Source organism: Glandiceps talaboti, chromosome 11 (genome assembly GCF_964340395.1).
Source record: "Glandiceps talaboti chromosome 11, keGlaTala1.1, whole genome shotgun sequence".
In the NCBI taxonomy this organism is placed as follows: domain Eukaryota; kingdom Metazoa; phylum Hemichordata; class Enteropneusta; family Spengelidae; genus Glandiceps; species Glandiceps talaboti.
The window spans coordinates 8,243,759-8,259,376 of record NC_135559.1 but is presented as its reverse complement, the minus strand read 5'-3'; the positions used below and the strand labels follow the sequence as shown (position 1 = coordinate 8,259,376).

Here is a 15,618-nt window from a genome sequence, read left to right as displayed (position 1 = left end):
CTTTATTCGTTAACAACGAGAGCGCCAAAATTCTGGCGGTAGAACCACGGTTAGTCCATGGTGGTTTGAGAGAGGGGTGAAGGAGACTGTACATAATATACGTGTTGGTCAACTCCATCCCGATCAAAGACGGAAAAAGCCACAACCCACTCCACAGCAGAGTGAGAGGGACAGAACACCAACGACCTTCAAAAGAAATGCGTCATGTGACCGGGGACGTATCTGAGTTCGAAAGATTACGAACAAGTATAGAACCTTTTTGACAATACTGCACAAAAGCTGAGTGAAAAAATGTACACTATTGATGTCACACACACACATATATGCCCAGCCTTAAACACAATTAAACGATCTCCACATGTTGTGTCACGGTTGCTATGGTAACATGTAATCAATACAAACCAATTTACAATAGTCTAAGAACTGAAGTACGAGTTTCGTTCTGCGTATCAAAAGCAAACCAATGACCTGTACTGACACTGTAGACATTTTACTTTCATGGAACGTGACTGAAGTCTGAGGTGAGTAAGGTTTGCTTTTTTCACTCAAATGTACAATCAGTGACATTTTCCAATTCGTTTTGAAATTACTTTAATACGAGAAAGATTGTCATAGAACAGAAACAAGTACACATGGGGGTGGGGGGCTAATACCAAATGTTATTTTTCAGAACAACAGAACAAATAACAACAAATGTAAGTGACAAAACTCTAAACGTCACGAAGTCAATCGTTGTAGTTTTGGACATAATTTCGACGTCAGACACTTTATATATGGCGAGTTAAGTCTGTTTACAACTTATAAGGTCGGCCTTTATGTGTACGTACGTCTATATCCTTATAGTGTACCCGGTTCTCACTTTATTCGTATAAAAACACAACAATGTATTAAACGTTTGGCCAAAACGTCGGACACGCAATTTGCATTTAGATATGGCGGCTATGTAAATACATGTAGTGGTCAAACGTATCATACACAAATATCTAAGACGGAACTTTCCAACAGCAAATCGCTCTTGTTGGAAGGCAAACGTCTTTCGATAAGGTAGTCTTCAGTATTTACAAGGGGGGGGGATCAGGGGCATTTTCTACTCAACAGCCCAAGTGGGATTTTCCCCGAACCTTCGCCTTGTAATTACGGAAAGATTCCTGAGCTGAAGTAGGGAAATGATATTGTATATGTAGGCGAACGTATAGGAATTTTACCTTCACCTGTTTGTTCCTTAGGGGTACACCATATGATTTATTGAGGTGGGGTTGGATATAAGTCAATAGAGCCATGTTTACTGCCAGTAACCCTTGGACTAAAAGAATTGGTCCATTGTCCAAACCTAGAATATTTGAAAATTTGCATTAATGTACCAAAGAATATGTGCCATCATATTAATAAGTTCTATTCTATGTTATCAGTAACAAACAACCTTTCAATTCTATACTTTACCACTGTCATAACCTGACTAACTGAAAGTAGATTTTATCAAATAGTTTAGGTTTGTAGTGTTTCCGAGTAATTTGATTCACATTTACTGGTAACAAGGGCCATCTGTTGTTTACTAACTTCATTTCTCGCCTACTCGGATGACCCATGGGCTGTAAATTCAAACACTCTCGCTTGTTACAGTATCCTTTTGAACCCTTCATAAACTCAAACGTGGGAGAGCATTCCTTTGCAGTGATGAAACTGTCAGCATTAATAAGTCAGGGTTGTTATGTTTATTTCATTATATCATACACACGCCTTTTTTCTCAGAAGACGTTGAACACTTCCTTATCTCTTTAGATTAGGTATCATATATTAAAAGTTTAAGTTGTATGTCATGCATGTCAATCATAGTACGAATTTATAAATTTCATTAGAGCAGAATGTACGGGGTGGGGAGTTGAGGAGAAAGGGGGCACGAACGAATTTAGAGTTACGAAGGCGGGAGGGGGGGGGGGCTTGAGGATTCTGATGACTTAAAGGGGGAGGATTTGAAAAATGTGTTGTTCTTTATGACTCCTTGAGCCAAAGTAACCTCTGCAGGAGTGATATATCTTGGTACATTTGCAAAAATTCTTGGAGATACCCTTCTCACACCCTTTCCTCCAGCAGCTGTCACGGTTAAGCTATAAAACACAATTGAGCAGACTATGTATTTCTAAGTATAGGGTAAAGTTCAATGTGAGATTTATCCTTGTGAAGCCCGCCATTACATTAATGTACCATACAACTATACATCTCCACCAGGCAGGGTTGGGGGTGGGGAGGGTGGTGGAGTGCCATACAATATAAAAATCTCTTGTGTATTATTGGTGGTTTACGCTTTCGATTGTCGTGTGGGACACATCGTCATTGTGCCTTGTGAAAAGGGGTGATTGTCTTGAATTTCAACATTTCTTAGCCAATTTTCTACTTTGGCATTTATAGATATTCATTTGAGCACTTTTAATAAAAAAAACACCCGTTCATGCATTGTTTGGTTAGGGGTCAGAATATTCTGTCAACTAACTTTAATGTACGGTGTGTAATTTATTGCAAAAATAACATGTGTAATATCGCTGAAATATTCACATACCAGTAATCGATATAGGTGACGCTAGTAAAACATAGGGACCTTGTGTAGCTTTTCTGTTTATTGTCGACGAAATTGTATTGTTTGTTGGTATCGAGTAAACATCGCGTAGACTGCAAAAGGTGGGTTAGGGCAGATATTAATCAGTTACACGAGTGACACACAGTACGCCTACGCTTCGGGGCCTACTTTAATTGGGGCTTTCAATAATACGGTGTGTGTGTGTGTGTGTGGGGGGGGGGGGGGTATTAGTAAGCACAGTCTGTCACATGATCAGATGATTTCCTGATTCCATCTTCTAAAATGTGGCCCTCTCTGAATTTTTCCCTAAAACGTGACCCTCTCTCGATTTTCAAATATTTAAAAGCGAAAACAAAAACTGCCTAAAAGTTTTATCAGCTATGGAAAGAGATCAGATTCTGAGACTCAATGGCAAGGACTCTATCCCACAGCTGCCACCACGTACATCAATGATTTTGATTGCATTAGTTTTTCCCCCACTACGTACATTGTGAAATTAAGTGAAGGCCTTCACTAAAGGCACTGCATTGATAAATCCCAGGTGCTTGGACCAAACTTATAGAACTAGAGACCAGACCCCTAAAGACGAGACGGGCGCTCTACCAATATTGGGAATGCCTTGACCGAGGTCAATATCGGTTTATAAAGGGGTCGATTTTCTCAGATTTTACTGTGTTTAATAATAAGAATAATACAACACCATTTAAATGTGCCACGCCACCAAAAACCGATTTACAATATAAGACCCACTCCACAATTCCCTTGCCCACCACACCCGTAATGACTGAAGTCTCCCTTACGGTACAAAGTTCGTCTTGGCACATACACAATAAGACATTGTATAACGAGAAAAGGCCACGAGTCGTTGGCTCTACCGCATAGACATGGAAATACAAGTCACGGATTATAGCACTAGTACTGTAGTTGGCACTTATAACCATACGTTAACTTTAACTTTTAAATAGTTGACATGTGTACATACAGTTTGATTACGCTTTTACCAACAGCTTCAATACCATACGTAGACAACCCTTGATATAACATCCAAACTTGAATAGGCTATCTCAATCTAGCTGCTGTTGATTTTAATCAACCCAGTGGTGTCACAGTGAAAGGAAACGGTGTATATACAAACGTGTACCACTACTGAATAGCTGGAATCAAAATGGCTTCATTCCTCAGGCTCAACTCAGGTAAGAACTTTACTCTAATTCATAAATTCATTACATACATGTACTGTTCAGTTCTTAACAAACGTACATAGCTTTTCAAAGAAATTTTGTTTGTATTAGTTTCATTCGAGTAATTCAGACCAAGATGGTTTGTGACTACTTCTGTTGATTTGAATGTTTAAGCTCAGTTAGTCCTTTAATACAATTGAACTAACGTATGTAATAAACATTAATTCAAATGTTACTTACGTATCACTGTAGTACAAATGAACATTGAATAAAGTATTATTTCCAACTTTCACCACCACCACCACCACCACCACCACCACCACCACCACCACCACCACCACCACCACCACCAAACAACAACAACAACAACAACAACAACAACAACAACAACAACAACGCAACTGTACCATTCAAGGTAATCGCAATTTATTAATTTACAGAACAATAAAAAAAATTTAATGACACAGTGATGTTGCAAGATTTATTTTCAAGTCATTAGATTTGCCATGTTCACAACTATTTACTAATAATGCCCTGGGATTCCTGTTTGTCGGATATTTAAATCATCATATTCCATTCAATTCTAAATTTAGGAAATACAGAAACAAAGCCGTGAACAGAAAATGTTAAATTTATGAAACCAGTGTTATAAAAGTATATATGCGTCTCTCTGGTCGATGAAATTTTGCGACTTCGTAAGCATATGCTTTTAAACCCACACTAGCTGCAACTTGGCCATTCTTTTTATCAATCAACCAAAGATATATTCGCTAAAAACCATCAAATTACTTATAAAAAGACACTTCACTTGATGATTAGTGGAGAACAGTTTAATTTGTGGCACAATGAGCTTTACTTGAGATATAAACCATGTACCAACACATCACACCCACTGCTGATGGCCGACATGTAGTATAAATTTTAAAAATGTTAGGGTCAAAAACGCCAGTCTTTCATATAAGTGCATGTCATTCATTAACTGATTGCGTTGCTTTGGGTCAAAAAATATGTGTCAGAAACATTAACAATTAAATGTTTCATAACTGACAACTGCTACTAAGCAACACATGTTGAGAAGGAATAAACGTTTGTGTACACATGCAGTTCACGATGGGTTAACTAGGACATCCAGTGAATAAATCAGGGATGGACTACGTGGGTTTGACAACACACTGTACGAGAACTAGTTGACTTATTTCAGAATACATTAATTTTCATGAACAATTAGTATTATTCCCCTGTATTTTCTTTGTTCAGCTAAGGAGAGTATGGGTGTCTTAAGGTGCCGAGTCGCTAGCACTTTCAAGTGACAAACCCGTGGTTCACGAGTATTTTGCGGTTGAATCATAGCCAGTGAATTTCTTCTCCATTGTCTATGGTTGAAGGAAGTAACATATTAATGTCATCAGTAAAGTCATTTATCACGTGTTTTCGAATATAAGTTTACAATATAATAATACATACCTCGCACTGTCAACAAGCGCGCCCTCTAACGTTTGTGTGGCCCTCCACGTCCACAAGCGTTCAGAGCACTGGGGGACACTGAACTCATGTGATTATAATTTTACCTTTGTACATTTCCTTATTTTAAACCATAGATGACGGCAGTTTGGTTGAAACTTGTGCATCGACATCGTCAGACAGTTCAGGTAAGACAAATGTGTTGGCCACAATATGTCGTCAACTCAATTATAATCATATTGAATTCTATAGTTTGTGGATAAGGAGGAAATTGGAGCTGACAAGTTCTGCTTCCTCACTTCATATTCCCTTAGTTACCTAGTATTTGATGATTTATTGATGACCTTTCTAATTCTAACTCACTTTTCTTGCCACTGACCTCGTCATGATTTCAGGCGAATTTTCAAAAATAAAATAACCATTCGATTGATTAATGCTATCAAAGTCGATCACGTGACAACAGCTGGTTACTAAGCTCGAATACTGAAGTGAATAATGTCGGGTACAAACAGAAGTTTGATTCAGTGATTCGAAAAGTTTGAATAATTTAGGTTTCTGTCAAGTGAGAACATTAGTGTAATAATTTATTAAGATACTAGGACGAATTAATACGAACGAATTTATATTGAATAACTTTGGAAAATGTGTAACAAATTTCCATGTTGAGATAGCGATGAGATAGTCTGTCTGTCTGTCTGTCTGTCTGTCTGTCTACCAGCCTGCGTGCGTGCGTGCGTGCGTGCGTGTGTGTGTGTGTGTATGTGTGTGTGTGTGTGTGTGTGTGTGTGTGTGTGTGTGTGTGTGTGTGTGTGTATGTATGTGTTATTTATTAGCATAGTTAGCAATGTGATTAAAATAATTTTACAGTACGGCCTACTCTCATGAGGTCTAGCTGACTGGACCAATTTCATTCATTTCAAATCTGGTTCATATTGTTAATACTTTTATATAATAATTATTTCATGTAATGTCTACGGTCAATCTTCAAATCAGTTCTCTTCTTATAATTATTGGCAGGTTCAATTGTTAAAACCCGTGCTGGTAATCACAGTGTGTTTGTGCTTTGTGCAGATGAAGATGATACTGAATGGGCAGAGGAAAAAATAATCAACCCATTAGAAAGTCAGGGAATTTCTTGTTTTTATGAGGAAAGAGATTTCCCCTTAGGATATCATTTATTGGATCTTATACGACGGGCAGTGAAGCACCACCCGGTCACGATTCTTCCCCTGACTAAAGCGTTCAACGTGCGATACGACGACAGCATGTTTACATGGTTATTGGCCGAAAATTGGTACAAAGACCACATGGTAATTTGTGTCAAAGCCGAAGCAGAATGCCATATACCGAAGTGTTTCGACAAAATAACAAATATCGACTTCACAAAACATGCAGACGACAAAGAGGCGTGCGATCGTATGAGCAGCAAACTTGTCAAAGATGTCAAAAAATACCTTGCTCGTCGGGAAAAGCAGAAAACGAAGCGAAGATGGAGGGGCATATCGAATAATGATTTCGATTCAGGTATATTATAACAAATATAATGAGTTATTGTGATCGTAATTTGGGACTTGTTTTCGTTGCCGTTGGGAAATCAAAAAGTTTGTCCAGAACTACTTCATTTTCCAACGATTCTCCAGTACATATTTCCATTGTGATTTAGAGATGAAAAAAAGTTAAACAACCTATAGCAAAGATAGGAATTTCTTCTTCAGTATCGGCCAAATCGAGTGAAAGTGTTTTATCCCGATCACTGTGACGTACATTTTGACACTCACTGGATACGAGGTTGTTGTCGATCGAACGAGAGAGTGTAGACTTGAGTTAAGCACAGGCTAGAAGTAGTAGACGTTCCCACATCATAGGCATTTGGAGGTTGAGAATCCCAACCGGAGATGATATATTTCTTACCAATTACTAATACATCAATGTATTGTCTGAAAAAAACACCTTCGACCAAATTCGATCTTCACACAAAAAGCCAAACAGTGTGACCCCCACCCATCAGTAACTTTTTAAAATATCACTCCATCCACATTTTTCAACAGCTAGGTAAATTATATTGACCCAGAATTAGATTGGACATACATCACAGACTAATATTTGTCCGTAAATCACTTGAATGAAGTGAGCTACGGAAAGATTGACAATCATGACAAAATTAGGTAAAAACAACAATACAACTGATACAAAAACAACAGCGGGTGCCTTATAATGTAGACTCAGATGAGGCGTGATCTTTTGATCAGTTTGTTATGTCTGTGGAATTTACAAATTGATATAACACTAACAGTCATACATGATTATTATAACGTGTAGCATTCAACCAGAATTATGTGAACATGGCTCCTGTGGTATTTATGACTTGATAAGTTATCGACACTAATTACACAGTGACTGTATGTCTTTGCATGTTTACCACGAGTAGGCAAACACACCGTTCTTTTTTCGCGGGTTGTAAACAGTAAAGTCTTGGAATCTGCAGCTGATGACTGATACCATTGGTGGATGGGGTGGGGATGGGGGTGGGGGTCGGGCTGATGTGCCCCACTTTCGTTTCTAGAAGGTCTGGATGTTTTTATGCTGTATTAAGGCAATTTCAAAGTATAAACCAGACTAAGTATGCAAAACAACGAATTTTATGCATGTTTACCGAATTCATAGAACACATCCCAAACTTGCGATTAAACTGGTATTTATATGGTGGTTATATTTCCTGCAGTTACAACAGAGTCGAGCATTTTTGGTTATGGTAGTAGCAGTGGTGGTGGTGGTGGTAGTCCGAGAAGACCACGAACAATGGATACAGAAAGTGTGCTTCCAAGAATAAGCGAGGTCGACTGTGAACTGACGATGGATGAGATGTCTGCAGATTACGACTTTATGTCTATCGACAATCTGGAGAATCCCATGCCACGGCACTTTGGACCACACGTGAGACATGACCTTATAAAGAAAGAAAGTGAGTTAATTCGACAAAACTACAAAACGTTGCATGGTAACAACTGGTTGATTGACAATTCATTTTCAGTGTACCTTTTTTGTGAATGCAGATTAGAGGCAATCATATTCGATTATAATTACCATATATATATATATATATATATATATATATATATATATATATATATATATATATATATATATATATATATGTGTGTGTGTGTGTGTGTGTGTGTGTGTGCGTGTGCGTGCGCGCGCGTGCGTGCGTGCGTGCGTGCGTGCGTGCGTGCGTGCGTGTGTTCAGAGAATACAGAGTCAGGAATTTCCAGGTCTTTGCTTCACTTTAACTGACAATCACAAGTCCCTCTCCTACAGACCGCCAGGATTTCATCGCCCCAACACATGTCCCATTTGTTTTGGTCTCCCACTCTGTTATCAACCCCACCACATCGCCATGAATAATTCTGCTCGTTCCCTTGGACTTGATTTATTAAGGTGATGTTGTCCCGTTTTCCTACAGATAATCAACTTGAAAAGCTCGGTGTCAAGTTCAAAATTGAGGATGGAATCGACAGATTGCTATCATATGGCAAAGATATATCACCAGAAGCGTTGAAACGCACGGAACAATACGTAATACATAAAGAAATTCCTGCTCATTATCACGATGGAGACTTCTTGACCGAACTATTCAAGGCGTCCAGCGAAAGTGTCACGATAGCTGCTCTGAACACATACAGAAAGCATATCAAAGCGAATGTTCTTGCACCCCTCTACAACCCCACTGCACATGAAGGGTCAAATGTTGGCAACAGTGTAAAATCCCTCCTGGATTCCGAGGACATTATCCGTACCTCTTTATCTGATAAAACATCACCGAAATTAGCCTTCGAAACGATCCTTGCGTATAAAGATATTCTTACAGCTATTCTCTTCTGTCGTTTACTTGGTACTATCACTATGCCAAGTGACACTAGTCGCGCTGTAAGGGCTTTGAATTCCCAACTGCATGCTTTGACCCAAACGTCGACGGTTAATACTGGCGAGGATGACCGCAGACACGAGGTCGAGTATAGCATACGCATATGCTTGAAATGCCTGGAACGAATTCGTCAGGATGCAGACACTTGGATATGGAAAAAAGTGAGAAGTCCTGTCGGTCGCTTATCATCAAGACCAAGTAGCAGCAAATTAGATTCGTTAGCCTCAGTCCTGCAAAATGTTCTCCTCGATAACGAAAAGAAGAAAGAAAAAGTCGGTAACATCGATGGTTTTGACACATATCTGACATTGCGACACTTTGAATTTGCGGTAAGTCTCCTTTATGTGAGCTTGATGAAATTAACCACGGTACTACCAAACTAGAGAGTGTATAGAATTTCAATTAGGTGGCATGATGTTTTTAAAGTCTCTCACACATTTGTTTTACAAATTACACGCGCAGACATCAGGTCGTTGATGAACGAACCTGTTACAAACAGGGAAAGTGAACAAATGAATTGGATTAGTAACTCTTGGCACAGCATGTTGGATGTACAGAGAGACAAGCATTACATTCTTTTGATAGGAGCAGATGTGCGGCCTCTTTACATAATAGTTACCGTTCACAAACAAATTTGAAGTTCCCCTGCCAATTCCTATACACATAAAGAGGCATAAAACTGTTCTTATCAAACCATGATGTGTAATACAAGTCTCTGCTGTTCCAACATTCTGTGCCAAGTGTTATACAGTCCAATTCATTTGTTTACTTTCTCTGTACCAGGTTCCATTTGTCAACTGGCTGATAAGACGAGGAAGTTCAAACACAAAACTGTTCAATTGCGTTCATAGTGAGATACATTTTAAGTGCATGCGCACTTTTAGTGTCTGTATGTTTATATACGTTGTTTGCGTAATTCACCACAAAAAGTGCCGCTTAATTGAAACTCGATACTCTGTCTAGTTTGGTAGTATGTGTACCATCAACTTTTTATACTGTTTACACGTTTTCGATAAAATATGCCATAAATTAGTCTTCTCAAACTGAGTAAGTCAGTATCTCCTTCACGACCTCCTTCGCATCATCATCATCATCATCATCATCATCATCATCATCATCATCATCATCATCATCATCACCACCATCATCATCAACAACAACAACAACAACAACAACAACAACAACAACAACAACAACAACAACAATAACGTACAACAACAACAACAACATCATCGTCGTCATCATCACAACCACCACCAGCACCACCACCATCATCATCACCACCATCATCATCATCACTACCAATTCTTTTTTTATAAATTTTTGAAATCATAGGTTCTCTATTCTCCGGATGATACCAAAGGATGTTTTCTGAACAAACTTCAGTGGTTTATCTACATCCTCGTGAAGAAACGTAGTAACATGACAGAGATGCAGATTATGACAGTACATTATGTCTTGACAACACTTCTGGAGAATGCTGATGATGACAGTAAGTATCTATAAGCTTCATCAACGTCCTCCGTACTCGGAGAACAAATTTTATCCAGAGTGTGCGGCAAAGGTGCCATACTCTTGTCCAAGGCTGTTTTTTCCCCCGGCGAAATAGGGACCATGAATAGGGTACACATAAAATACTACATACCCACAGGTCATTATCGGGGAACACAACCACCTACCCATTCTAATTTCCTAGTGGCATGATTAATATTACGTTTCTGAATTTATCTTTGGCTGGAGGATTGGAGAACTTTATTCAACATTAAAAGGATACAAGTCCTTACCCACCTGATGTTTAGGAAGTTTTTGCACGAACAAGGGATTTTTATGCAAAAACCCTAACCGATTTGGATGTTACTTACCCGCTTGGAAGTACTGCTCCATCATCCCGGGATTCACCTATTCACTATACAATATGTACATTGAATAATTTAATTGTGTCAGCTTTGGTCGTGCAGCCATATGATCCTTGATATACCATACAATTTTTAGACAAAGTTTTCATTATATATTACTGTGCATGCTCCTATCCTCAAAAGTTGAGATCATTTCATTGTTTCTTAACAGCGGCAATATGTCAGCAGCTTTTGAAAGGCGATACTGACAGTCAATGCCTTGGCTACAATGAATTTTGGGAGGAAGCCTTAAAGAGGTCGAGTGATAAGTTAAAGAAGACCATGAGAGGGAGCTTCAAATCAATGATTTATCACTATGTCCCAGCTGTAGCAGAAATGGCACAGAGAAGAACGGTCCTGAAAAAATCAACTCCTTGGGTGGATGCCAAAATGACAGATGTATCGATTGAAGATCTCAATAACATTAACAAGGACTTTATTACACGGTCTTGCGAGAAGATAGCACTGTGTGCCAAAAGTCCAGGTGTTCCTGTCCCAAAGTCAAGGCCAGACACTCATCGCTGGATGTGGAAAGGTAGATTTTTCGGAGAGATTGTAAACGTCCTAGTATGCAATTACTTGAAGCCTTCTACGAAAAGAAGTGCCATCTATGGAAAAGTCGGTCAGGAAACACCCCTTGATCAGTTCGACAGAGAGCTCAACATCTTGAAGAAACTTCATCAACACAAGTATATAATCGATCTTCTGGGATTTCAGAGAAATCCCTCTCCGGTCTTTATGATGACAGAATGTCATGGAGAAAATCTCGTTACGTTCCTGACATATCGCGTAAAACGTGAACAGCTGATGTCCTTACGTGACTTGCTAAATACCCTATGCGATCCTATGATCAATGCAGTGGAATTCTGCAATGAAAATAATATCGTTTTGAGAGATGTTGTCGCCAAGAACTTCAGTATTAAAGCAAATGGCTATGAGAAGTTCACACTGAAGTATAGCGGATTTGAGCTGGCCAGGGAATTGAAGCCAGATGGCGGGAAATACGGTCGTTATAAGGACTACGAGACAATAGGAGAAGACACTTCAAAGGAAGTTGATAACAACTGTTATCTAGGTAAGGAATCTTTACTGTACATATCCACAGACAACTAAGAAGATATTGTCTGTGGCATACCTTACACCCTTACAGCCTACTAGCTTTGCTGAATTGTCAGAAATTTACATTAAACATTGAATTTTAGGTGAAGTTCAGTATCCCAGTAGTCCTCTTTTGTGATTTGTCCTCATCAGCTGTTGTGACAGAACTCATGGGGAATCATTATTCCACAAGCTTTTTTGCCATTGCAGTGGCAAGGGTCAAACAAGCGCACGCATTTTCATATTTCAAAGCTGGACATTCTCATCATTCGACCATGATGACAACAGGCTAAAGCCTGAAAGACTGTTCTCATAGGAATGTCTGTTTCACAGGTACAAAGGAAGATCAAATACCGATGAGATGGAGTGCACCAGAATCTCTGTTGGCGCCCCACCATTTCTCAAGAAAGTCAGATTCATGGATGCTTGGATGTGCATTATATGAGGTTCTGACACATGGTTGTCAACCATACACGGAACTCTATGGTATGACGTCGGATGAAGTTGTGCAGCAGGTGTGTTGCAAACAGTTAAGATCTTAAAAACCACGTCAGGTGCAACGAAGAATTTGTCATTGATATCGGGACCGTACAGAAACTGTACATGCGTAAACCTGTCATAATAGACACACATGCAGTGACGTTGAAAAGTAACCGTATAAGTTAGATTTTTATCGTCCCTAGTAATATTTATTTTCGTTTTATTTTTGCACGTCACATATGAACAACTATTACTGTACCTGGACTAAAATTCATACAAATATTTACATACATCAGAAGGATACATTTTTCTCACTCTTCTAGGTTTTATGGGGTGTCCGGATCAAACAACCAGCCTGCATACCTGATGAACTACATGCAATCCTTTTGGGAAGTCTAATGCTACGTCCCCAGCAACGGAAAACTGTTCAGGAGCTTTCGGAAAAAATGAAACTATACCGATCGCAATGTCCGAAACTTGGTATGTATCCCTGTGATCTATCATTTAACATATTTTTCTTCTGAATAAGACCATGATTTTTGCACGACAGAACCAATGGAGGTTTGAAGAGATTTAGGGATTAAAAATACACCTGACGTCACATATATGCAAACTACGAAATATAGGAACACAACTAGCAAGTAGGAAAATTCCTTGTAATGTCTAATTGTCTCGGGTTCTTTTTGAAAAACAAACCATACTTTGCATTGAGAATAAAAATGTTCTGTTCTTGAAAATGAAAATTTTCTGAAAATGGTTCTCGGAGTTTGACATTTGACCCCTATGTCACACAAACCCGACACATACTTTGGTTATGTCTTACGCGAGTACTTCTCTTTATTAAAAGCTTTGTCAAGGGATGTATCAGTCCTGTGTGAATTTCGCCGTCCGAAAAATAACAATTACCAACTCATGTAATTTATCAACTTATCTTGTATCAAGGGCCAATGGAAATATCAATGTTGCACCCTCCACCTGAAAGAGACCAACAACAACCGACTGAGCCAGACAGGGTAAGGCAATGTACAGTCCCTTTCTTATTCAAAAAGCTATACTCACTCTCTCTCTCTCTCTCTCTCTCTCTCTCTCTCTCTCTCTCTCTCTCTCTCTCTCTCTCTCTCTCTCTCTCTCTCTCTCTCTCTCTCACACACACACATACATACATACATACATACATACATACATGTACATAAATAAATAAATACATACATACATACACACACACACACTCATCCATGCATGCATGCATGTATGTATGTATACATACATACATACATACATACATACATACATACATACATACATACATACATACATACATACATACATACATACATACATGAGAAAAATTGAAGATGTTGAAATTACACATGCAATTTTATGAAATGTTAACCAACACAAAACTGTAATGGATTGGTATCTATATTATGATATTCAAAGCACTTTTTGATATCATGTTTTGTAAAAGTCAAAATGATGTCTATTTTAGGGAATCCCAGGAGACCTTAGAGATGCCTTTGAGTATCCCTCAGCTGTGCGCTACACAGGAAGCAGAACGGTAAGTAATTCAGAATTAGTATGTGAGACTTTAATCAATTGAATATTACAAAATTTAACAAATATGAAATTTGAATATATTGTTATAATAATAAGGTTTGTTTGCTGCCCCTTCTGTTGTTGCTACGTAGTGGGGTCACTTAGCCACATGCTTTGTAGGGATAAAATTGCCATGGATTCCTTACCTTCTGTGATCCTTCTGTCGTCTGCGGGGAATGGATGACATATATCCACTGTCTAGTCTGAAATTGGTTGCCTGGATTGGGCGTACTCGACCAAGAAACCCCCTGAACACTGGCTTTGTGAGATGTCGGAAGGTCTAGGGAATGGTGTGGAAGCGCCCAATGTCATAGTAGAGTGACGTGTCCCTAAAGCCAAACTCTGCCAGCGAAGGCAAAACAAGAACCCTTTTTGTTGTGTGCATGTCTGTGACAATATGTGGCGGGGATAGACCTATAGCTCTCCTCTCCCAGCGCTTCAGCTTAGACTGACTTACACTATGCACAACACAGTCATACATAAATAATATTTGTATACATTACAGAATATACTTGCCTGTCATCCAGATGAAATAACAGCATCTGATGAACAAAGTTCAGCTCATGGTACCTATCAGTTCGGGCGGAAGGTAAACCAATTTCACTATTTCAAGTGTAGTGTTATATTGATGTGCAAGTTCAGCCTTACCAGTCCTTTAGTCAATGGAGTCCATAGATGATTTCAAAAATATTTCATACATATATAGGCCTGTTCATATTTATATCTGCTAAATTAACATATATTTCGATTTTGAGAGCAAAATATGATGGTATGTATAAGTCTTAGAGTTTTTTTTATATCTATAAGCAAACACGCTCTCATGACCACCATGAGGTAATCGTTGTGAATTTCTTTACTCAGGGTGACACTTTCCTCGAAGAAAAAATATTGCCATCACTGTTTCCCCATGGTAGAACGCGTGATGAAATCGATTGCCTTACACATTTATCACATCCCTATGTTGGTCGTGTCCTTGACTTCCATTCCAAGGAAGACAAGCTAATTCAGGTCAGTCAATTCTAAAGATAGATGATTTATGGAAAAGTATTTAAGGTTAACAGTTAATGTATATTTACTGTAGTGCGTCAAGAGGGGATGCACAACTGTGTGAAAGGTTGTGGGGTGGGGTGATGTTGTCTTTGGGTGGGTGATGTTGTAGGGTGGGGCAATGTTGTTGTGGTGTGGGCGATGTTGTTATATGAAAATGCCAACAAAGTAGATTCATTTTCATTCGATTCTACCTCAAAGCATAAATTACTAAATTGCTGACGTCAACGTTTTGAGCAAGATCTGAGGCACAATTATATGTCGCTGTCAACCAAAGTGTATAAATGGGAATATTGTAGGCAAACGTTTAATGCAGTGTGAACAGTTCAATCCTTCAGGATTACAGATGTAATAATACGGATT

General features: G+C 38.8%; 1 protein-coding gene across 1 annotated transcript in view; it reads left to right on the top strand.

Moving 5' to 3' along the window:
- The first annotated feature begins 8,043 nt into the window (after positions 1 to 8,043).
- LOC144442305 (uncharacterized) overlaps positions 8,044 to 15,618 on the top strand; it is an 18,505-nt gene continuing 10,930 nt past the window's right edge. The window contains exons 1-10 of the mRNA XM_078131617.1: positions 8,044 to 8,176; positions 8,678 to 9,468; positions 10,475 to 10,631; positions 11,207 to 12,109; positions 12,466 to 12,647; positions 12,936 to 13,092; positions 13,555 to 13,625; positions 14,102 to 14,170; positions 14,714 to 14,797; positions 15,070 to 15,216. Coding sequence (XP_077987743.1) covers positions 8,068 to 8,176; positions 8,678 to 9,468; positions 10,475 to 10,631; positions 11,207 to 12,109; positions 12,466 to 12,647; positions 12,936 to 13,092; positions 13,555 to 13,625; positions 14,102 to 14,170; positions 14,714 to 14,797; positions 15,070 to 15,216 — 2,670 coding nt within the window. The 5' untranslated portion in view covers positions 8,044 to 8,067. The remainder of the gene's footprint in view (positions 8,177 to 8,677; positions 9,469 to 10,474; positions 10,632 to 11,206; positions 12,110 to 12,465; positions 12,648 to 12,935; positions 13,093 to 13,554; positions 13,626 to 14,101; positions 14,171 to 14,713; positions 14,798 to 15,069; positions 15,217 to 15,618) is intronic.